At 45.8% G+C, this 24,539-nt stretch overlaps 2 protein-coding genes across 3 annotated transcripts in view; one reads left to right on the top strand and one right to left on the bottom strand.

Moving 5' to 3' along the window:
* Positions 1–112: 112 nt before the first annotated feature.
* Positions 113–18,820, top strand: KIN (Kin17 DNA and RNA binding protein). The gene is made up of 14 exons (XM_081880110.1): positions 113–288; positions 3,195–3,289; positions 3,876–3,919; positions 4,019–4,141; positions 5,850–6,031; positions 6,756–6,804; positions 7,090–7,147; positions 8,092–8,224; positions 10,643–10,693; positions 12,155–12,223; positions 13,908–14,007; positions 15,898–15,998; positions 17,170–17,261; positions 18,450–18,820. Exons 1-13 carry the CDS (start codon positions 175–177, stop codon positions 17,230–17,232), a joined length of 1,182 nt encoding a protein of 393 aa, XP_081736236.1. The 5' UTR covers positions 113–174; the 3' UTR covers positions 17,233–17,261; positions 18,450–18,820.
* Positions 18,821–19,253: 433 nt separating this feature from the next.
* Positions 19,254–24,539, bottom strand: part of ITIH2 (inter-alpha-trypsin inhibitor heavy chain 2) — a 45,423-nt gene continuing 40,137 nt past the window's right edge. For both annotated transcript variants that reach the window (XM_081879702.1, XM_081879703.1), the window contains 5 exons: positions 23,730–23,843; positions 23,102–23,300; positions 21,540–21,712; positions 20,482–20,593; positions 19,254–19,813 (listed from right to left, as the gene is read on the bottom strand). In XM_081879702.1, coding sequence (XP_081735828.1) covers positions 19,666–19,813; positions 20,482–20,593; positions 21,540–21,712; positions 23,102–23,300; positions 23,730–23,843 — 746 coding nt within the window. In that variant the 3' untranslated portion in view covers positions 19,254–19,665. The remainder of the gene's footprint in view (positions 19,814–20,481; positions 20,594–21,539; positions 21,713–23,101; positions 23,301–23,729; positions 23,844–24,539) is intronic.

The following is a 24,539-nucleotide window of genomic DNA, read 5'->3' as shown; positions in this document are numbered from 1 at the left end:
CGTCTGTCTACTCCTCTACCCTTTCCGTCTCCCCCGTTCTATGGGAATGAGGATTGGTTATATTCGTCACTTCCGCTTCCGGCCCTTCCTAAGGGGGGGGAAGAACCCGGAAGCGGCTCTGGATTGTTGTTTGCTTGCTTGCTCCTCTGTCGCTCCGCCGCCGCCGCCGCCGCCATGGGGAAGACGGACTTCCTGAGCCCCAAGGCCATCGCCAACCGCATCAAGTCGAAGGGGCTGCAGAAGCTGCGCTGGTACTGCCAGATGTGCCAGAAGCAGTGCCGGGATGAGGTGGGAGAGGAAGGGTTTTGCGGGGAGGGGGGTGTTGTGTGGAAGGGGGCCCAGTAGAGCCGCCAGAGCCAGGCGCAGTATACAGTGGTGCCTCGCAAGACGAAATTAATTCGTTCCGCAAGTCTCTTCGTCTTGCGAGTTTTTCGTCTTGCGATGCACGGTTTTCCATAGGAATGCATTGAAAATCAATTAATGCGTTCCTATGGAAACCGCCTTCCCCCGACCTCTTCTGGCGGGCGGCATTTTAAAATCGCCCGGGACAGCGGAGGACTTCTCCGCTGTCCGGGCGATTTAAAAGCCCCTGGGAAGGCAAGCAGGGGGGACAAAGACTTTTGCCCCCCGCCTGCCTTCAGAAGAGGTCCAGGACAGGCTTCGCGGACCTCTCCGCAAGCAGCGGGAGCGCTCCTTGCGGAGAGTTGCCAGCGCGCCCAGGCTTCGCGGCCCCGCCGCCCGGCTTCGGGACATCGTTCCGATGCCGGGCGGCGGGGGGAGGCGTTCCCGCCCCGCCGCTCGGCTTCGGGACATCGTTCCGATGCCGGGCAGCGGGGGGAGGCGTTCCCGCCTCGCCGCCCGGCATCGGGGCATCCTTCCGAAGCCCGGCGGCGGGAGGAGGTGTCCCCGCCCCGCCGCCAGGCTTCGGAGGAGCTGCGCTTCCCCACTGTCCCGGAGATTTCCCTATGGGCTGTCGTCTTGCGAAGCAAGCCCATAGGGAAATTCGTCTTGCGAAGCGCCTCCAAAACGGAAAACCCTTTCGTCTAGCGGGTTTTCCGTCTTGCGAGGCGTTCGTCTTGCGGGGCACCACTGTACCTGAAGGAGCGTCTCCACCCCCATCGTTCTGCCCGGACGCTGAGGTCCAGCACCGAGGGCCTTCTGGCGGTTCCCTCATTGCGAGAAGCAAAGCTACAGGGAACCAGGCAGAGGGCCTTCTTGGTGGTGGCGCCCACCCTGTGGAACGCCCTTCCAGCAGATGTCAAAGCGATAAACAACAACCTGACATTCAGAAGACATCTGAAGGCAGCCCTGTTCAGGGAAGTTTTTAATATGTGACATTTTAGTGTATTTTTCATCTTTGTTGGAAGCCGCCCAGAGTGGCTGGGGAAGCCCAGCCAGATAGGCGGGGTACAAATAATAAATTATTATTATTATTATTATATATCTGTTTTGTGTTGTATCACCACCGCCATCCTTATTACAGTGGTACCTCGGGTTACATACGTTTCAGGTTACATACACTTCAGGTTACAGACGCTTCAAGTTACAGACTCCGCTAACCCAGAAATAGTACCTCAGGTTAAGAACTTTGCTTCGGGATGAGAACAGAAATCGTGCTCCGGCAGCAGCAGGAGGTCCCATTCACTAAAGTGGTGTTTCAGGTTAAGAGCAGTTTCAGGTTAAGAACGGACCTCCGGAACGAATTAAGTATTTAACCCGAGGTAAAGGTAAAGGCACCCTTGACCATTAGGTCCAGTCGTGGTCGACTCTGGGGTTGCGACGCTCATCTCGCTTTAGTGGCTGAGGGAGCCGTCGTACAGCATGACTAAGCCACTTCTAGCGAACCAGAGCAGCGCACGGAAACGCCATTTACCTTCCCGCCGGAGCAGTACCTATTTATCTACTTGCACTTTGACATGCTTTTGAACTGCTAGGTTGGCAGGAGCAGGGACCGAGCAACGGGAGCTCACCCCCTCACGGGGATTCAAACCACCGACCTTCTGATTCGCAAATCCTAAACTCTGTGGTTTAACCCACAGCACCACCCGCTTCCCGAGGTACCACTGTATTATTATTATTTTATTTACCACCCTTTGCCCGAATATCCCAGGGCGGTTCACAACAGAAAAAAAGAAAATACAAAGCGAGAACGCAAAATACATAACAAAAGCAGACACGAAAACGAAGCATTCATATCCCCACCCACCCACAAACATTTGAAAATCTGCAGAATTTAAAAAGCAAAGGCAAAGCTTCGCATGTATGTTGCCCCTGGACTTGGGGGCTCTGCTTGACATTAATGGCTCATCACCTTTGCAAGAAAGGACTCTTGTATACCTTCTGAAGTTGTTCTCGAGTAAGCTATGCTTTGGAAATCCACTCAGGTTAAATATCTCTGATAATTTAGGATACCATGCGCCCTTGGAACATTACGGCCTTCGGCTAATTAAATCATCTATGGCCTTTTAAACTGTATCTGTGAAGGCGGGTTATTGCTTTTGTTACCATGGTGTGTATTTTTGTGTTTCACATTGTAAACCGCCCTGTGATACTTGGATGAAGGGCAGTATAGACCTTTAATAAATATGCAGTAATAATGATATCCTGTGAACCGCCCTGAGACCCCCAAGTATAGGGTGGTATATAAATTCAATTACTGTACAGTGGTGCCTCGCAAGACGAAATTAATCCATTCCGTGAGGCTCTTCGTACAGCGGTTTTTTCGTCTTGCGAAGCAAGCCCATTGACAGCTTAGCGGATTAGCGCTATTAGCGGCTTTTAGTGGATCCGCTGATAAGCGGCTTATCAGCGGATCAGCTGATAAGCGGCTTAGGGCTTAGGAAAAGGGAGAAAAAAGGGAAGAAACCCCACAGGAACTCGCAAGACATTTTCGTCTTGCGAAGCAGGCCCATAGGGAAATTCGTTTTGCGGAGCGCCTCCAAAACGGAAAACCCTTTCGTCTAGCGGGTTTTTCGTCTTGCGAGGCATTCGTCTTGCAGGGCACCACTGTAGTAGTAGTAATATAAAAGATTTGTGGCTGGGTACGTAAGCCGTAAGCAACGTCCTTCTGGAAAATGCTCAAGGAAAAAGCTTCACACATTTTGCATTTCCACCTAAAGTTTTATTGTGGGGTTTTTTGATGCAGGTTGCTTGTCATCTCTGAGTACAACCCTCTTATTACATTTCCCTCCTAGAATGGGTTTAAATGTCATTGCATGTCAGAATCTCACCAGCGACAGCTGCTGCTGGCGTCTGAAGATCCTCAGCAATTCATGGATTATTTTTCAGAGTGAGTTTGGCCAAAATATTGGCACTGTTTTTACTGCTGTTTGTTAATTATTGTTATATATTATAATCATACAAAGGCATATCACGGAATTCAGTGCGATACTAGGGAAATCATTTGGTCAGTGCATGTTTTTCAGCTTGCCTCACAGAATAATTTCCCACCTTTACTTTCCCTGCATGGTGTTCTGTTGTTCTGCAATTTTTTTGTAGATTTGACCTGTATCCATAATCTTTTAAAACACTTCCCAGAAAAAGAAAAACCTCTTATATACCAGGACAAAAAACAAGCAAGCAGCACAACCTTTTCAGTGTGGTGATTTGCACATACAAAGAACTTTCAATATGTGGATTCCCCCATGGGGAATTGATCTACCCTTATGTGATTGGGATCAAGTAATCTTCCTGAGTTTCAGTATAATGAGTTTCAGTATAATGAAGAGATCAAAGTCACATCCAGCTCTTACCTAGGAAGAGTTCTGTGTTACTCAGAAGCTAGCATACTTGCACACAAATGGAAGCAGTTATCTTCATATCTGATTTTGGTCAGACATACATTTGCTGCAATTGTCCCTTTTATATTTCCCTAGGGAATTCCGGAATGATTTCTTAGAACTTCTCAGAAGAAGATTTGGTAAATCACTTGGTTGGAACAGAATCACATTTCTTAAAATTCAGAGTTCTTTCTATCTAACTTCAGACTTGTTATTAAGAGCCTTTTTTTCCCTTCTAGGAACAAAGAGGGTCCACAATAATATAGTATATAATGAATATATTAGTCACCGAGAACACATCCATATGAATGCTACCCAGTGGGAAACTCTGACGGACTTTACCAAGTGGCTAGGGAGAGAAGGTAATTCTGTCTTCTGTTTGTGAATGGATGGCTTCAAAAAGGAAACCAAGAAACACCTAGGAATTCTGGTGTTGAAAATGTCTGAGAGCATTATCTTGCTGTTGCGAATTATTCTATCTTTCATTCAGTTGTTCCAAATTCATCTAATCCAAAGGGACAGTGTCATATAATGGATAGTTGGGCACAGGCTTAATCCTTCTTTTTTTAAAAAAGCAGCAACACGTTACTAGTACTTAATGATAGTGACAGTATGTTTGAAAGTGTGCAAGTAATGGTCTAGCGATTACGATGGGTCTCAAGCCCTCAATGTGTTAGGGATTTCCCCCACATATAAATACAGTGGTACCTCTACTTACGTTCACCTCCTGTTACGTATCCTTCAGGATATGTACACGGCAAACCTGGAAGTATTATTCCGGGTTTTACTGCATGTGCAGAAGCGCTCTACCGCGCCGCGTGCATGAGCAGAAGCACTCTGTCACCGCGCTCGCATGTGCAGAAGCGGTCCCCCTGGTTGCGGAAACCTCAGGATCTGACCCGAGCTCCGGAACAGATCCCGTCTGCAACCAGAGGTACCACTGTACAGAGGCTCTGGTGGATTGAGCATATGAGACCAAAAGTGGGTCTAACAGTCAAGAAGGCGGTTTCTGCACATGTTGTAGAAGGAAGCGAGGGGCAGATGGGGCTCATCAACCTGGGAAAGTAGCCCATTAGGAGCAGGAAAGCTCTGATCCTAAACTTGCACTGCCTTGTGAAATATCTTCAAGAGAAATAACCCTACACAAATCTGGAGCAGAGTCCCTAAGACAGTTGGATGGTGCCTTGTATGCCTCCTTCTGGCAATCCTGCAGCCATGCTGGTGCCAAATGTCTTTCTCTGCTTTCCTTTGGACTACATCAGCAAGGCCAAGAGGTCTTGTCGTCTGGGCAGCTCAGGACCTCCAGACACACTGCCCAGGCTTGTGCCCTGGGGAGGTCACTTCGGTGCTGCTAACAGAGTGGATTGACTTCACAAGGTTTGACCCTCTCTAGACAGATTCATAACCCTTGAAGATTGGGCAGTGCTAGCTTGGGATGATGGGAGCTGTAGTCCAAAACTCCAGGAGGGTACCATGCTTGGGAAGTCTGGTGCATACACTTGAAACCATCTTACAGTGCAGATGGCCAGGTATGGGAGAAGAGGGAATTGATTTGCAGCTGAAAGAAGGGTTATGGGCCCTCTCTTGGGTTTGTAACTGGGAAGAGATTTGAAGTGGAGGTTTTTGGCTCATTCCCTTATTTCCCAATACAGTGGTACCTTAGGTTACATACACTTCAGGTTACAGACTTCGCTAAACCAGAAATAGTACCTCGGGTTAAAGAACTTTGCTTCAGGTTGAGAACAGAAATGTGCTCCGGAGGCGCAGCGGCAGCAAGAGGCCCCATTAGCTAAAGTGGTGCTTCAGGGTAAGAACAGTTTCAGGTTAAGAACGGACCTCCGGAATGAATTAAGTACTTAACCCGAGGTACCACTGTACAGTACCCCAGTTCTCTTTAATACAGCAACAGAGATCTGCTAGCTTGTCATGCCACAGCATCAACCTGTGACTAATTTTGTATTGACTGAAAAAGAGCATGGAGGACACCCAAATCTCAATTCCTGGACGTACATTCCCGTTTCTTGTTTCTGAACGACCATAAGCATTCTCTTGCTTTGTGTGTTTTTAAAGGCTTCTGCAAAGTCGACGAAACTCCCAAAGGCTGGTACATCCAATATATCGACCGGGACCCCGAGACGATCCGGAGGCAGCAAGAGCAGGAGAAGAAAAAGAAACAGGACCTGGATGATGAAGAGAAAACGGCCCGATTCATTGAAGAACAAGTCCGGAGAGGCTTGGAGGGGAAAGAGCAGGTCTGCAAAGGTCTTTTCCATCAGATTCGAAGTGCAAAGGTCATTGGGTGTAACTAGAATGCCCAAGGAGGTTGGTGCGGAAGGGGCGGAGCTATTTTGCTAGCTTCCTAGCATAGGAAGCTTCTTGTTTACCAGTAAGCAGCAGGAGTTGGCGTGCTGCAAACATTTCAGCAGGGCACCAGCATGGCCCTGTCAGTGCATTTGCAGCACATCAACTTGCCTGCTGCTTTGCCTCCCTCTCTCTTGGTAAGCAACAGTGACCCAGCTGTTGGGGGGGCAAGGCAGCCACAAGGCCGGTGAGCTGCAGACACACTGATAGAGCCAATCTAGTGTTCCTGGTGGTGCCTTTGCACCTTGCTGACCTGCCCGCCGCCTCCCTGCTCTCCTTCCCAATGAACAACAGCGACCCACCTGCTGGGAGGCTAGCATAGTTGCTCTGCTCCACTGGCAAGTGGTTCCTGCGTTGGTGGCAACATCCACCATCATCCCTGTCTTCCTTTCCTTGATTCCCAATGCGTCCCCGACCTGTGACCTTCCCTGCTGTCACTTTCATCTGTCCAAAAGCTGCCTGTTTCTAAAAGGGCTCCACTTGGTTCATAGAGTCTTGCTTAACTTCCCTCCTTCATCCTCAGTCACTGTTAAGTTTAAACTCCCAGAACTGCTCTGGCTTGTGTTCGTCAGTGGTGTGCTCAAGCCCTGAAGTTGCTCTGTTATCCTCTCGCAGGGAGAACCGGTCTACACAGAACTGAACAGAGAAAACGAGGAGGAGAAAGGTAAATTATAGTATTATAGTATTTTAATATTTGTAATATTAATTTAATTTTTTTTGGAAGCTGCCCAGAGTGGCTGGGGAGGCCCAGCCTGATGGGCGGGGTAATAATAATAATAATAATAATAATAATAATAATAATAATAATAATAATAATTAATAATGGATATGGAACCCTGTGATCTCCCCAGGCAAGGCTTTTGCGGGAACCAATTGGCAAGCCTGAGATTGAACTCATTGTCTGGAGAGCATGAACTAAGAGGGAACATCTTTTTTCCCTTTATTTCAGTGGTATTTAATTTGTGCAAAGGAGCAAGCACTTCAACAGCATCTCATTCCAAAGCCAGGTCAGTGTCTTTCCAGTCTGCATTTTTTGTTTCTCATCTGCCCTTATTCGCACTGTGATTATTTTGCCAGTCGACAAGTTTGTTCCACAGGGTGCCCCCCATTACCTGACTTTTCTGCCTCTCCCTTCACACCTCAGAGAAAGGAGGACAACCTTTGGGATTGTACTCCAAGCTTGGGAGTGGCAATCTTGCCAGCTTCTGCTTTCCTTTGAAAAATCTGGAACATGGGTCAGCGTTGGAGGGGTGGAATTTCAAGACATCTCCTTTCCATCTCCCTGACTCTTTCCATAACTTCATTTCATGTCCCTGTGGGCTCTTAACACCCTCCTATCTAAACCCAGTTGCACTATCAGCAACCTTCGTTTTCTGATCCTTGACCAGAAATGGAAGGGGTGGTTTGAAAATACAGGGAGAAATTCAGCATTGTGCTCTTGCGATCATTCAGCCCTGTTGTGCCGGCAAAAGCCCTTGTATTCCTTCTACTGCTACGTCTGTTGAATCCAGCCCATAGAATTGCACCCAGTGCTAGCCATACTCAGGGTAGTCCAATTGAAATTAATGGGAATACCTAACATAGACTCACTGATACCAGTAGGTCTGAGTAGAATTCCATTGAATTCAACCCTTATTCACTTGGGAACAGGATAAACTGAGCATGATAGGCAGAGGTATAGAGCAGCATTTAATATCCGAGCACAGGACTTGAGTTTCTTAGTGGCAATCGGATTGGCACTCTGCTGGCCCAATCAAGCTGCTTCTTGGAGAGGGGGGTGGGCCTTTGCAGCCCCTGTTAAGTCTTATGTTTCTCTGAGAAAGCTTGCAGTCTCAGGCTGCAGGCCTAGCCCCGCTTACCCGAGAGTAAGCCCTGTTGAATTCACTAGGACTTAGCTTCTGAGTAGACAGGGGTTAGGTTTGCATTGTTCGTCTGCGTTCTCTTTTTTCAGCGCGCTTGGATCCAGTGCATTGAAGGAGGCAGGAGCAGCACCCACAGTGAAGCGGAAAGAAACACCTCAGAATTCAGAGAAGGAGAAGGAGAAGAAGAAGAAGAAGAAAACAGCCCTCGACGAGATCATGGAGGTGCAGTGAGATGAAATTTGCAGAATTAAGTTGCAAATGTGAAAGAAAAAAAAAGGGAACAAAGCATGGAGATCTGCAAGAAACATAAAGCAGCCATGCGGGGTTAAGATTTCCATCTGAATAGCTTGAAAAAGTAAGAGGTTTACACTTCACACTAATCCGTATCATGGCTTAGCACCAACCTGTGAATTTCTAGAAAGGAGATTACAGCTGCTTTGCATTTTGCTACTGCATTTTGTTGAGCTATGGTTTGGTGCATCGTTCAAATTTGGGCTTCTGGTTTCGCCCTCTTGGACAAACCACGACCCGTAAACGTTAGGGCGGACCTAGATGGCAGCCCATGGTTGTTCTGGAGAGAGCTAACCAGGAGGAGCAAAGCAGTCCCCATCTCCTCTCCCAGAGCCCATTGATTCATGCTTCTCACTATAATAAGAAGCCCCCTTTCTCAAAAACATCTCTCTTTGCACCTTGAGTAAAATGTGATAGAGCCACCAGGGGCATTGCTGTCTGGGAAAGTGTATGGAAAATATATTCCAGACAATAGTTGTTTTTTTACAGTTCAGATTCTCACGGTTGAAATGTTGAGGGGTGGGCTGGGGGAAGCATATCCCTATCAAGTGGGGTGTGGTCGCATGTTGTTGGTGATACCTCTCTGGAAGTCATAAAATTCATTCTTTGGGGACTGGTTAATGCCCATGTGATTCTGGACAAATTGAAACAACAGAGCATGTGCTTCTCCACTGCCTATATTATAGAGACATTTGTATTAGCCTCATCTCCCCACTACTCCATAAGTACCCAGGGCTCATAGGACAATTCTATATTCCCCTGCTGCTCTCAGATACCAACCCTGCTACCACATATAATGTTGCCAGATTCTGCATAGCAGCGCTCAAAATTCGTCGGACGATGACCTGTGCCACAAACTGGATTTAATGAACACTCATATCAGAGTGCTTTGTAAATTGATAGCCATAGGCTTTTATATCATCATCATCATCATCATCATTTTTTATTTGTATGCCGCCTTTCCACAGTTAAAAAAACAATGCTCAAGGCGGCTTACAGCATAACAAGATTTACATAATTACAAAAGTCATAAACAATAAATAAACCACATCAAAAAAAAAAATACACAACCAAATGGGAAACAATTTCCACATAAATCAAAATCTAAAACTAAGAATACACCCATTCATATCAGAGTTTAAAATGACATAGGTAAAAAACAAAAACAAACAGAGCCCTCTCTGCCCAGAAGCAGTAGTGGCAGCAGTCCTTTATAGAGCCCATCAGGCCCTGCCCTGGGTAGGACTGTGAGTGGCAGGACTGGGGCCCTCAGGCGCTGAGCAGGGGAGTCCTCCTCGGTGGTAGCCACAGCAGCAGTTCTTATAGGTCTGTCAGGCCCTGCCCTGGGCCAGTCACATCCTCAATGCCCTGTTAAAAAGGGGGAGCAGACAGCTGCAATTCTCTCACTCTCAATGAAGTTTTTCAATGGTTTAGCAGAAACTGGCCAGTCAAACCCTCCAACTTCTCTGCATTTCAGATGTGCCCCCATCACATTCCTGCCATGTCATCTGCAATCTCTCTCTCTCTCTCTCTCTCTCTCTCTCTCTCTCTCTCTCCAGCACTCATGGGGGAACCACAGATGGTAGATATTCTTTCCCCTAAAAAACACCAAACCCTTTCATATTCCAGGCGTGTCAAGTGCTTGTTTCCCAGTTCTGGGAGGACTACCATGCCCTGCTTCTGCTGAAGCCAAGCTATCCAGCATGGGCAGGAAAACGCATGCCATGGGTTTTCCTCTTTCAGTGGAGGTCCATCTCCATTGGATGCCTGGTAGCACCTTTGATCAACACTGGGAGTTGGAAGCAGTTCACTCACTCCATCCTTTCCGACTCCCTAGGGCAGTGCCCCACTGAAGGTGGCAATGGGTAAGCAGAGAAGAGAGCAGAAGTCAGAGGGATTCTGGGTAGGGAGAAGTGAACAGGGGTTTCCCTCAATGCAGGGCTCACTGATCTTGGGCTTGTAGCATGCAGAGACTTCACACCTGGTGACAGCTAACCTTTTATGCTCTTCGACATCTGTTTAATGCTCTTTTTTTTAAATGCATTTTTATTAATTTTAACATACAAATTATAAAATGTACCACACAAATTACGACATCTGTTTAATGCTCTTAACCTTTCTTATAGATTCTTTTAGCTGCTTTTAGAGTCTTATAGGTTTTGTGTATATATACCTTCTGTTTTAATAATTTTAGCTTTCCAAAACGTTTTACAGATTTTAAATGTTTGCAACCCCCCCTCCCACTTATGCTGATCTATGACCGTAATAAAGATGGAAGCAACACACTTTAAATATCATCCTTCCTTTGATCTTAAATTTGAACCAGTTCTGTGTCCTTTCATCTCTTAGTTTGAGGAAGAGAAGAAGAAATCTTCCCGGACAGACCATTGGCTGCAGCCTGTAAGTATCCAAATGGGGACCTGGACCCTCTCATTCAGCGTGCAAGCTGCATTTTCACTTTCAGGCTGCTTCCATCCAAACAATACTCCGTAATGGAATAGAGGATTGATTTGCTCACGTGCCGGTTTTGTGTCTGGACCAAACGATGTGGAGTATTGGAAGGGTAGCACTTTATTTTTAATCTGGGTCCAGAATGAATTTTTAAAAGTCCACTTTCAAGCCCCATCTGCACGCTGCATATAAAGTAGTATGATGCCACTTTAAAGAGTCACGGCTTTCTTCAAAGAATGCTGGGAAGTGTAGTTCTTTGAGGGTGCTAGGAGTGCTAGTTTTTTGTGTGCATTAGGGAAGGGTGGACAATGGGACAAGGCCAGAGCAGCTGTGACCACAGTCTGTGGCTCAACGGTTAACCAAATAAACAGGGCCTCTGGGTTGCAGCCAAGGTCCTCACAGGCAGCATCTGCTGAGATCCATGAGAAATGAAAGGAGAGCAACCTACCTGAATGTTTTTTGTCCTTTTTTAATCTCTCCCCCCCCCCATGAATCAGATGAATTTGTTTTAATTTGTAATTTGAATTGAACAAATGAGAAAAATTGCATGTGGTGGTAATATGAAGGGATTGAATAATGCTTTTGTTTTTATTTCTTGCATAAATTTTGTTAGGTTTTTCTGTTTTACATTTTAGGATATTCATTTGAACAACCTTAAAATACCAATGACTTCCCTTCTCCTTCCATGGTTCAATTTGCATGTCGTAGATCCCTGCATATTTTACATAAATGAAACCATTCAGTATTCCACTTTTAGGGACGCAGGTGGCGCTGTGGGTTAAACCACAGAGCCTAGGGCTTGCCGATCAGAAGGTCAGCCGTTCGAATCCCTGCAATGGGGTGAGCTCCCGTTGCTCGGTCCCTGCTCCTGCCAACCTAGCAGTTCGAAAGCACATCAAGTGCAAGTAGATAAATAGGCACCGCTCCGGCAGGAAGGTAAACAGCGTTTCTGTGCGCTGCTCTGGTTTGCCAGAAGCGGCTTAGTCATGTTGGCCACATGACCCGGAAGCTGTACGCTGGCTCCCTCGGCCAGTAAAGCGAGATGAGTGCCACAACCCCAGAGTCTGCCACGACTGGACCTAATGGTCAGGGGTCCCTTTACCTTTATTCCACTTTTACGCCCATCAAAACTTCTTTACACTGTTGAATTTATCTTAATTCTGCCAACGTTTTCAAATGTATACAGTTTTCACCCATATATTCATTAAGCATTTTCCAATCTTCTTTAAACATATATTCTTCTTCTTCTCTTATCCTATGTATTAAATCTGCAATCTGTGCATATTCCGTCAGTTTAAGTTGCCATTCTTCTTTAGTTGGGACCTCACTCGTTTTCCATTTTGGGGCTAAGGAAACACGGGCCGCGGTAGTGGCATACATAAATAGCCTTTCCCCCTCTCTCTTCTCCAGGAAATTGTGGTCAAAATTATAACGAAGAAACTGGGTGAGAAATACCACAAAAAGAAGGCAGTTGTCAAGGTGAGCCCGCTGGCCTTTTATCTGTCAGCAAACATGTTCGTTATGGTTGAGGGGGGAGGTATTTGGCGTGGTTGAAGCAGCTGTGCTGCAGGGCTCAGGGTTTCCCCAGACACCGCTCTGCATCCCCACTGGGCTGCTGCAACTTTAGGCAGGGGGGGGTGGGGTGGGGACAGGTCCCCCCCCCCCCCGCAATGTTGCTGCCATCATTCCTGGCCAGGCTGGGAGATGAAGTCCAGTAGCCCTGGGTGTGTTGCAGGTTCCACATTCAGGAATCAGAGAGCCCTGGTAAAACCTGGCATTGGACCTGCGAGGGCCAGGTTCATATCCCGCGCCTTTGGGAAAGCCAGGTGCCATGGAAAATTCAAGTGCCTTGGGAAAGTTGCACTGCTCAGTCCCAAGTTTCCCATCTTATATAATAATAATAATAATAAGAAGAAGAATATATTATTTATACCCGCCCATCTGGCTGTGCTTCCCCAGCCACTCTGGGCGGCTTCCCAAAAAATATTAAAATACTGTAATACATCAAACATTAAAAGCTTCCCTAAACAGTGGACACTTGTGTTGCGAACGTGATCCGTGCAGGATGCACGTTCGCAACCTGCAGCGTTTGCAACCCGCGTCTGCACACGCGCGGGTTGCAATTCGGCGCTTCTGCGCATGCACAAAGTGCGATTTAGTGCTTCTGCACATTCACAAGCGCTGAAACCCGGAAGTAACCCCTTTCCGGTACTTCCGGGTTTCGGTGGTCCGCAACCTGAAAAAACGCAACCTGAAGCAGCTGTAACCCGAGGTACATTGGAGATCCACCGTTCCATTCACCCACCTCGCCCTGGCAAGTGTTTCATTGCCTCTAGAGCAGGCATGTCCAAAGTCTGGCCTGGAGACCATTTGCAGCAATGGAGAGGAAAGTGCTTTTAAGGAGAGGGGGGAAAAAAGGGACACACACACACACTTCCTTTAACATTTATTTGCTAGTCAAACCTCATCAAGAAGTTTGTGCCAACTTGGTGTTATGTTCCTGTTCATATTTTTTGAACTTAAAAGTTGGCAGACAACCTTTATTACCAAAAATATGTAATGTACTTTACAATGTTCCTGACATATATTTCAGCTTCCTGGATTTTTTTTCCATCTGGCCTTCAGATACGAAAGGCAGAGTGATTTAACACTGTTTAGATTTGTCATCCATGTGACGAAATAAAAATTATGCCGTTTGCAATTAACTTTGCATAAAATAGTTAATTTGCATTTAATTTTAATGGTTCGAAGAACGTCAGGCAAAATGGTCGGCCCTCGTGCACGTTCACTTCATCAGGTCTGGCCCTCTTTGAAAAATGTTTGGACACCCCTGCTCTAGAGAATGGGCCTTTCCTGCAGTGGCTCCCCATTTGTGGAATGCTGTTCCCAGAGACACTTGCTTGGCGACATCACTACATGTCTTTAGGCACCCGGTGGAAACAATTCTCGTTACCCAGGCCTTTAGCCATTAAATAATCTATAGGCCATTATATTTGTGTGAGGGGACTGTTATGATTATTTTATTATTATGCTGTGTATTATGTTTTTACTATTATGCTGTGTAAATTATGTTCTTAATGTTCTCCACTGCCCTGGGATCTTTGGATAAAGGATGGTATATAAATTGAAATGATGATGATGATGATGTGCATTAATATTATAGGAAGTAATTGACAAATACACAGCAGTTGTCAAGGTGATTGACTCTGGGGATAAATTGAAGCTTGACCAAACACATCTGGAGACTGTGATCCCAGCACCAGGTAAGCCATCTTGCCAGACCAATAAGAGAAGACTTTGCTGGATCAGGCCCACCTAGTACCAACCAGATCCCTATGGGAAGCCTGAAAGCAGGATCTGAGCACAGTTTTTGCCTCCCAGGCTGCCTCTGGCACAGGAGATGGAGCCTGGCCAGAAGGCCTAGTAGCCACCAACTTGAGATTTCCATTTCCCTTTCCCTAGACCAGGCTTCTTCAACCTCGGCCCTCCAGATGTTTTTTTGGCCTACAACTCCCATGATCCCTAGCTAGCAGGACCAGTGGTCAGGGATGATGGGAATTGTAGTCTCAAAATATCTGGAGGACCAGGGTTGAGGAAGCCTGCCCTAGACTCCTTCATGTCTTTAGGCATTTAAACTTTCAAACGCTCATCATTGCCTCAGGCTTCTAGAAACCAGAAAACTGAGATGCAGCTCATTGGTCTATGTTGCTCAAGTCTTGGCTTTAGGGCCCCAATCACTAAGAAAACTGATGGTGGTTTTGTAGCTGCCAAGCATCACATGCCTAATTTTGCTTGCTGCTGCTTTCTGTTGAATCCAACCACTTTGAAGCCCAGGTGGAGTGATACTAGATGGAAAGTTAGGCTATCAGTTAACCCTTAATTTAAAATTGTAGCGGGGGGGGGGATCTGTTAATGAAGTCATCTGACAGACTTTCATAGGCTAGACTCTTATTTCAGAACACCAATTTCCAGTTCCAAATGCAACAGTGGCCCAGTTCACATGACAGAATTATTGATGTAATTATGACATTAATAAAGAATAATACTATGGAGGTCATTCTTTTTGCTTGTTATAGTATCTATGTTGTGTTTTTATATTGTAAACTGCCCTGTGATCTTCCAGTGAAGAGCGGTATAGAGATTTAATAAGTAATAAATAATAATAAATAGTTTAATAGTTCATCCTTGGTGATTGTGGCTGCCGGTAGCCTTGCAAAGATTTGAGCCGCTTGCTTTTGACAACCGAAAGCCATGTAATCAGAACCTGAAATATCTCTTCATTTTTTTATTTTAAAAAAATCTAGTCCTCACAATTTCTTGGCAAATACTTAAAAAACTGTGTTTATGGAAGACAATCTTACTCGGCTGCGAGCGATCGCTAGAGAAGAAGGTTGTTTGTTTGTGATTGGCTGTGGTGGTCTTTGTTTTCATGTGTGAGTGGGGTGGGTGGGTGTTTTTGAATCAGATTAGCCCTATTGATTCGTATGCTGTTGGTGAATTCTTGTCGTTGTCTTGTTGGGCTGTGGGTGTGATAAAGGGGAGCCATACCGGGCTGAAGGCGTCTTCTTCCATTTGTCCCTGGGTCAGTTTCAGTTTATTGGTTAGTTTTTCTAATAAGTCTGTTTCCCATACTTCTTTCTATATCTTACAGTTCATTTACTTATTTTCATGACTTCCTCACACCTCCCTTTTTTGTATTCCAATTCAGATATTTAATTCAGCAAATCCATAGCCTCTCTATTTTCTCTTAATTCTTTGTCTTCACATATTATAATTTCGAATTTTCATCTAATATCAATCCCTTTTTACATATTCCTTTTAACATTATTGCTAAGACCACTTCGTTTCGTTCCAACATCATTTTAACATTCAATAATTTTACAGTGTTTCAATAAATAGTCTTTAAATTTCTTCCAATCTTCTCATGTTTACTCCTGATCAAATCCCACCTTCTCAACCTCCCCAATGCCAGAAGGCAGCAATGAAATTGGGAGATAGAGCTCTGTGAGCTCAGGCGACAGAATAATGTTTTGCATGCAGAAGAATCCAGTTACTAACCCCAGTGTCTGTGCATTCAGAAAAGACAGCATCAAGTTAGGCTGACTCAGGGTTTCACTCGATCTAATGCAGATTCACATGTGTTCATGTTTCAGGCAAAAAGGTGCTGGTTCTAAACGGGGGCTATAGAGGAAATGAAGCTACCTTAGAGAGCATAAATGAGAAAAAGTTTTCGGCAACGATACTCATTGAAACTGTAAGTATCTTTTCACCCCTGCTGTCTCACGGTGTGCTGTTTGGAACTTTAACAAGGCAGTCCTGTGCTTACTCAGAAGTAAGTCCCACTGTGTCCAGAGGGTCTTACTCCCAGGTAAATATTGTACAGGACTGCTGCCGAAGCCTCATTTTGGGTATTTTGGCATCATAAATAAAATATTAAAATATTCCCCAACCCAAACTGCACCCCCCCTTAGAACAGAGCTCTTGATCAATCTTCTCACTAATCCTGCATAATGCTTTGCCAAGTCCCAGCCTAACCTGTGCATTTTCCCAAAGCTTGGCAAACTCCTAACATTTCAGCTTCTATTTACTGCTAATGTCGTTTTAAGATTTCTGTGTCATCAGTACTGTTTGCCTAATGGACGAAAGAATCTCTCTCCTTGCCTGTTTTTCTATCCTATTTTTCCTTTTCTGGTCACTTTAGCTTCGTGAGCTTTCCTCTTGAGTAAACAGTGCAGTTTGGCAGGGAGGGAGAGATTATGAAAAGAGCTCTGCTGGCTCAGACCATTAGCAACTGATCGCAAGGGTGGTATACTAATAGCCTTATCCAGCATTGGTTTTTTTCTAATCCACTTTTATAGCCGCCCAGGTCTGTGACCATCACCACATTTTGTGGGAGAAAATTCCATAGTTCAACTATCTGCTGCATGGAGAAGTATTTCTTCTTTGCCCTGAATCTCCCACTATTCACCTTCGCTTTCTCTATACCATGCAGAATTTCATATCCTTCTCTCATTTCCCCCCTTACTCACCTTTTATCTTCAAATTAGATAAAGGGGTAAAGGGGACCCCTGACCATTAGGTCCAGTCGTGGCCGACTCTGGGGTTGCAGCGCTCATCTCGCTTTATTGGCCGAGGGAGCCGGCGTACAGCTTCCGGGTCATGTGGCCAGCATGACTAAGCTGCTTCTGGCGAACCAGAGCAGCGCACGGAAACGCCGTTTACCTTCCCGCTGGAGCGGTACCTATTTATCTACTTGCACTTTGACATGCTTTCAAACAGCTAGGTTGGCAGGAGCAGGGACTGAGCAACGGGAGCTCACCTCGTCGTGGGGATTCAAACCACCAACCTTCTGATCGGCAAGTCCTAGGCTCTGTGCTAGCAACTGCCTGACTGAAGGTTTCCCTTTGCCTGACTTCCCTTCCCAGGGACCTCTGAAAGGACGTAAAGTTGAAGGCATTCCCTATGAAGACATTTCTAAGTTGGCTTGAGATGATTGGAAGAGCAGACGGACTGGAAGGTACCCTACCTAAGGATTCCCTGATGCACTCAACTCCACTGTGTCAGAGTTTTACAACTTGTATTTTTAAAAAACCAGAATTTTATTATATTTTTATGAACCAATAATTTTTTTGTGCCTAAAATCCCTTACAGTGTAATATTTAATTTCAAATTGTCCAGTGCATTTCGTGGGAAGCAGTCATTCCGTTAAGCCGTCTCTATAATCTGCTGCCAGCTATAAACAGTTGCAGCCTTCCAGTTGCCTTGTAGAATTATCGGTAGCTTACATGCCTTGCGGAAGTTGGAAGTCAACAAAGAACATGGAGTGATTCATCTGCCAAATGGGGTTAAAGGTTATGGGTGCAGATTTTGGCCTGCCTGGGAAGGGCTGGACTTACTTATGCACCGCTTGTGCGAGATGATATCAAGGTAGATGACCCATCTCGTCTGTTCTCGAGCTGTCGCCCATGAATAGTTGAGTTAGAAGAGGGAGAAGCTCTCCGATGGTTTGCTTCCTCTTCTTCGCTTGCCCTGCCAGCCAGCTCAGTTTGTGGCTAAGCCCAAACCCCATTTCATGCTCCCAGCTAAGGGCGGTCTAGGAAAGAGGCAATTTTTAGGTGCTGGCTCAGTCCTCACTTCAGTTTTTGTCATGTTCCCCCATGTGATTAATGAAAGTACACTTGGAGGAATCCGCTCCCAGGCAACCCTGTGTTAGTCAGGTTATGGCTCTCCCCATGGGAGAGTCTGCTTAGGATCCAAGTACAGTGGTACCTCGGTTTACAAACTTAATCCGTTCCTGAAGTCTGTTCTTAAACAAAAGCTGTTCTTAAACGGAGGCGCAATTTCCCTAATGAGACCTCTCACCACCAGTGCCCTTCCATGGTTCGGCTTCCGTTTGTAGACTGAGGTAAAGTTCACAAACTGGAACACTACAGTAGTACCTCTGGTTGCGAACGGGATTTAGCTGATCACTAAAAGCCGCTAAACCGCTAATAGCGCTAATCCGCTAAGCTGTCAATGGGCTTGCTTCGCAAGACGAAAAAACCGCTAGACGAAGAGACTCACGGAACGGATTAATTTCGTCTTGCGAGGCACCACTGTAGTTTGTGAAGGGCTGTTCATAAACTGAGGTATAACTGTAGTGAAACACGCGGGGTCCATGCTTGTCGCCATTTCATGAGCTTTTACCTGATTTCATTTTCTACAGCCCCTTCTCCTGCTGCAACATTGGCTCCTAAGCGGTCTCTCAGTTAGCTGTTTGGAGGTCTTGAGGAGTAGCTGGGAGACATCCTTGAAAGCTCCCCCAGAAGGGGCACCCCATAGCCGTTTGGATCCTCTCGTCTGAACCCCAACCCCATCCTTGGATGAAATGGGTGGTGTAACACCGGTGATACATTTATTTTTGGGAAATAGGGAATACGGCAGACTATCTCCATACTGTTTTCTGCATCTAGCCCTCCACCCTCCCTTCCAAATGCTCTTCCGTCACCTCCAGTAGTTTTGTAAAAAATGTATAATGACTTGTACAGTGATTTTTTTTTATTGCTGTTTAAAAATAAAAGAGAATATTTGACAGTGTGTCCTTTTTCCTCAACACATTCACAATGACAGGACCGCCTCGAGTTAAGAATATATATTTCCGTCTCAGGAGGTTTTCTTTCCAATAAGTAGCTGGGCAAGCCTAAATTTAATTTCAGAAAGAGGACCTGTGTTTATGCCCCACTAATTCAGTCCCCAAACTGCTCAGCATCCATAAGCCCTCCTAAAGCAAATGTTGCCCTGAGATGCTATTTGTGTACATGTGTCAGGTGTGGGAAATGGGACATAGACACAGCTCAGAGATCCATCTGGGGACCTCTGTATGTGTGGTACTCTCAACAGGGAAACATACCTGTAGTGATTTAATGGATGTTTTAGTTTAGATTTGTAGCTAATACTGTGTGACTTCTGTCCCAGCTGCAGTGGTGGAAGCCCTGGAGGCTTTGCCAAAGAAATGAAACAGACGACATCATCCCAAAAAGGAAGATTTTTATTCTCTTTGAAAAATATATTTTTCCTACCAGGACGACTAATCTTCATATATATATGATGGCCATATCTTACTTGGCCTTATTTTCAAACTCCACAATGTATGCCAGTTGCTTTTCTGCTTTTCCACGACACCCAGAAAGGTTATGGAGTACCCTAGATATGAGCAGAGAGGTGTTTGCTGTCTTTAGTGGGGAGAAGGTTTCATTGTGCTAGGGTGGGCAGTGCGGGATCTGCAGGCTGCATCTAGCCTGCCAGGCCTTTTCTCTTGGAAAAGGGGTTTTCACCTGGAAAGTCAGGTTCACAAGCAAATCACCAGCGGCGTGGGTGGAGAAGAGCCTTGGCTAATCAGATGCTGGCCATCTCCTGCCTCTGCTTTAGGCCCGCCCACCCTTTCAAGGATGCTTCGGATAGCTGTATAAAGTGGGGACAAGGTAATCTGTGTAGTGACCGTCGAGAAAGCCCTTCCCACTGTTGTGCACGAACCAGCAACGAACAGCAGTCCCAAAGACACGGTCCAGGCGGTAGTCTTTCTGCACACCTCTGCAGGAAAATCAAAATCAAATAAAACCACTGTGGTATGCAACAAAGCTGAATGGAATAGTCTTCTCATCGTCCTCACTAATCTGCGGTTGCCAGGATGCTGTTTGTTAGGGGGAAATGGTTTCAGAAACATTTTAGGGTGTCGAAAAAGAGGAACCTTTCTTCACCTGTGGTGGCACTGCCCAAGTCTGGAGGCTGGTTTGTCAAGGAATGACCAAAATACTCAAAACGTCCCAATCTAACTTCACAACAGCTTTGTTTACTAAATCTATGGGACAATCAGTTGAAAAGTGCCAGCTCTCATGAACTCTTAACAAGGGTGCTGGTGGCTCGCAGAACCTCCATTTCCCCGAATGGGAAACCTTGCAGGATTTGGAACTTTTGATTCAATATAAAAATATGTGGAGTTCAACTGAAAAAAGAACTCGTAAATTACGTGTTTCCCAAAGCTTGGGAGGACCCTGAAAAAAAGCTGCCGTGTGGTTGGATTTTATATTGTACACAACTCGCAGCTTTCCTCCTCACTACAATGTGAAATTTTGCCCCATCCTGTTCCACAATAAACCATGAACAAAGAGATTCACTGTAAGCAAAACTACATCTTTACATCCCATTCTGAGCATCTCTGAGGTTGAGAGGTTTGGTTTCAGCTAACTCAAGTGGTTTACCTGGTGACAGTGAGTTTGTGGCCTTTCACTTCCATGGTAGCATCAGCTTTCCCCGGATCTTGTCCAGGCCGCTCATTATAGATGTGCACATCTGGCTCCAACATGAACTGCCCTGGTGGAGGAGAATCATCACGCCGTTAGGCGGTCCTGGGGGGCTGTGTGTGCCCCCCACAAGTGCATTTGTAGACGTGGAAACACTTGTTAAAGAGGATTACCCCTTGCACAACTATAATCCCCAAATATTTGGAGGCGGGAGTCAGAATGGTTGCAGATCTAGCATAGCCATTGTTTCCCCAATTCGTTTTACGTTGAAAATAGTGTGGGATCGGGGACCTGTTGTAAATGTAGCCAATTTAACCCCATGTGCCATATACACTTACCACAGGTGGGAAGGGCCATGGCTCAGTGGCTGAGGCAGGGCCAGATTTACATGTAAGCTAAACAAGCTATAGCTCAGGGCCCCCTCTCTTGGGGGACCCCAAAAAAATTAAAGGGGAAAAAAACCTGCATGTACATTTACAAAATATAAGATAAAAAACAAATAAAATAAAACCTACATACGGCAACTGTGTTTTGTGTTGTGTAGGCTCCTATGACGTAAGTCATGGGCCCCGCCTGCTAGCCTGCTCCCTAAAATATCCCTGGTTTGCTCATTTCTATATATAGGGTGCCTACATTCTGCATGGACTGTTATGTGCAAATGGCTTTGGATACCTATTAGGTCCATAAATTACCAGATAGCATATATTCAACAGAAAAAAATAGTGGCAATTTGTTGTTGAGAAAGGACAGCTGGACATATAAAGGGCCCCATTACCTTCAGGAGCTTAGGGCCTCATCCAACCTAAATCTGGTCCTGCCTGTGACCACAGTAACAACATTCAGAATGGTTCAGGTGAGAATTCTGTTCTAAAGGGGAAGCACCATCTTTAACTTCCGCCCACCCTGGTTTTGAGCATTTCCTCTTTTCCCTAAAGCTCATCGCTTTCTCAAGGCCCCATGTATACACAGCAACAAGCAGCACTGAACCCTGCTCCCTGCCTCCAAGGAGACGTTACCGATTAGGCCGTGCACACTGGAGGAGAAGTTGTTTGCAGGAGGGACGTAGATTCCCAGGAAGTCAACATTGACTGGATGCTTCTTCCATACACGGTGAAGCACGACCACAAAGGACAAGTCCCCATCCACCGTGATGTTGACTTTGTTGTCGCTCTTCACAGAGACCAGCACTCTACGAGAAACGGCAAGTAGATGCATGAGTAGTGTGTTCCGAGTCCTCTACTCAGAAACGCATTTGGTTGGGCTTTGGCCGTCTCATTGTGAACCAAACATAATCCAGCTGTCGTGTCCCGTAAACCTATCAAACGCTGTCTTGGTTGCAACATGGCGTCATCATCCAAAGAGCAGCCTCAGCCATATGGTGTAGAGCAGGGATCCCCAAACTCGGCCCTCCAGATGTTTTGGGACTACAACTCCCATCATCCCTAGCTAACAGGACCAGTGGTCAGGGATGATGGGAATTGTAGTCCCAAAACATCTGGAGGGCCGAGTTTGGGGGTGCCTGGTGTAGAGCAGGGATAGCCCATGAAGTGCTCTCCGTATCTTTTGACGGACTGCAACTCCCATCATTCCTGGCTGTGATGGCTGAGGCTGATGGGAATTGTAGTTCAACAATATCTGGAGGATTGCATGTTGACTACCGTCGGTGTAGTGGCTAGAGTAGTGAATTTAAACAGCTATGAGGAGAATGGGACTTTCAGTCTTGGCAACTGATTTTCATGCAATAAGAGCACCAGGAATGAGGTACTCTGCTCATTAGGTCTGACACTCAACCAAGTCTGTGTCTTTGCTGATAAAGAGTTAATTCCATCTTTGAGCTGTGTGATTACAAACCAGCACACACCTTTAGTAATAATAATAATAATAATGATAATGATAATTTATTATTTATACCCCACCCATCTGGCTGAGTTTCTCTAGCCACTCTGGGCGGTTTCCAATTGAGTGTTTAAAACAATACAGAATTAAATATTAAAAATTTCCCTAAACAGGGCTGCCTTCAGATGTATTTTAAAGAGAAGATAGCTGCTTATTTCCTTCACATCTGAAGGGAGGGCGTTCCACAGGGCAGGTGCCACTACCGAGAAGGCCCTCTGTCTGGTTCCCTGTAACCTCACTTCTCGCAATGAGGGAACCACCAGAAGGCCCTCGGCTTTGGATCTCAGTGTCCGGGCTGAACGATGGAGGTGGAGATGCTCCTTCAGGTATAGAGGGCCGAGGCCGTTTAGGGCTTTAAAGGTCAGCACCAATGCTTTGAATTGTGCTCAAAAACATACTGGGAGCCAATGCAGATCTGTATTGTGGCATTGCTGATTTGGGGGGCTCACAAAGTGCCATGCAAGTCTCTTTCCCTGCCCCACACCTGAGGCTGTTTATGACACCACAAGGTGTAGGGCAGGTGGGTGTGGGTTGGAATGCAAATACTCCAATTAAATTTCAGGAACACACAGAGGCAAGCTGCAGATCACTGCTGGGGCACACAACGTACAATAACTCTCCCCCACATAAGGAGATCAACAAGTCTAGGGAATCCCTGGTGCTCATCCAATTTCCCTATTACCTCCTTCGAATGAGGCTTCCTAAATTGGACCAGGAGAGGGATGAGGTGGAGGAGCCATCCTTCAAGCTGATGCCCTCAGTGCTGACTTCAATCTTCAAGCCTTTCTTTTCGAAATTGAACCCGATCTTGCCAAAGTAGGTATGTAGCTTGTTGTTCAAGGGCTTCTTGGCCCCAACCAGCTGCCCATTGACAGCAATCCCTACAAAAGAGAAAGAAAGCAGTGTTGGCGTTTCTGCAGATGTACTGCAATCCAGGCTGGCCTTTTTTTGGTCTTTTAGAAGAGTTTGAAGAAGAGTTTGGATTTGATATCACTTTATCACTCCCCTTAAGGAGTCTCAAAGCGGTTCACAATCTCCTTTCCCTTCCTCCCCCACAACAAACACTCTGTGAGGTGAGTGAGGCTGAGAGACTTCAGAGAAGTGTGACTGGCCCAAGGTCACCCAGCAGCTGCATGTGGAGGAGCGGAGACGCGAACCCGGTTCACCAGATTACGAGTCCACCGCTCTTAACCACTACACCACACTGGCTCTTACAATTTCATCCCCCTGAACGTTTCTGAACTCCCATGTTTCTATGACTGTTTCCAAATGCGCAAAATAGCTGCAGAATGGCACTTTTTCTCCCTTACCGGACTTGGCATCTGAAATTAAGTTCAGGATCGCTCCGGGTTCAGAATCTATATTGAAGCAGATGTTCTTATGCTGCCTCGGCAGGTTGATGATGAAGTGGGGATCGTTGTCGACTGCAGAATGAAACAAATGGTGTATGATCGATGCACGGGTGAATACCAGAAGTATTTGCTAAGTAAAAAAATCTTCCATTGCAATAGAATGTAAAATAATAATAATAATAATAATAATAATAATAATAATAATAATAATAATTTGTACCCCTGCCACTCTGGGCAGCTCACAAAATTTGCATTGAGGTCCTTCCTAAAGCTGTCAATCGTCTGCTAAGAAGTTCTTAATCCAATGGTTCCCAAACCATTTTTTGGGCCACCCAAACCTTGGTTCCATGAACTCATCCGCAGCGCCCCTACTCTGTAAAAAGCCTTAACTAGAATAGCAGAAGCCACAGTAACAAGACAACAAAGCCCAAAACAGTAACAATCAATTGACCATTCATTCAAAATCCAGTTAAAGCTATTTAGTTTAATTAAGTCAACGAAACTGATGAACTTGATTCAGTGATGCCACCTTTGTAAAGTCTGTTAGTCATGTGCAGAGTTCCCTGCCACCCTTCTTGCCTCTTGGCACCTCCCGCCCCACCTCCACCTCTGTAACTGTGTTGACCCTTCGGGGGCAGTACCCCCGACTTTGGGAATCACTGCCCAAAGCAATGGCAAAAGGGCAAAGACAGAGGCGAGAATCAGACAGGCTGATCTCAAAACTGAACTGCAAAAGAGAATACACAGAGCAATCATGAATTACACCCC

Source organism: Podarcis erhardii, assembly GCF_964252035.2.
Source record: "Podarcis erhardii genome assembly, chromosome: 10".
Taxonomy (NCBI): Eukaryota; Metazoa; Chordata; class Lepidosauria; order Squamata; family Lacertidae; genus Podarcis; species Podarcis erhardii.
Note: the sequence above shows the minus strand (reverse complement) of the source record. Positions and strands in the feature narration are given on the sequence as shown.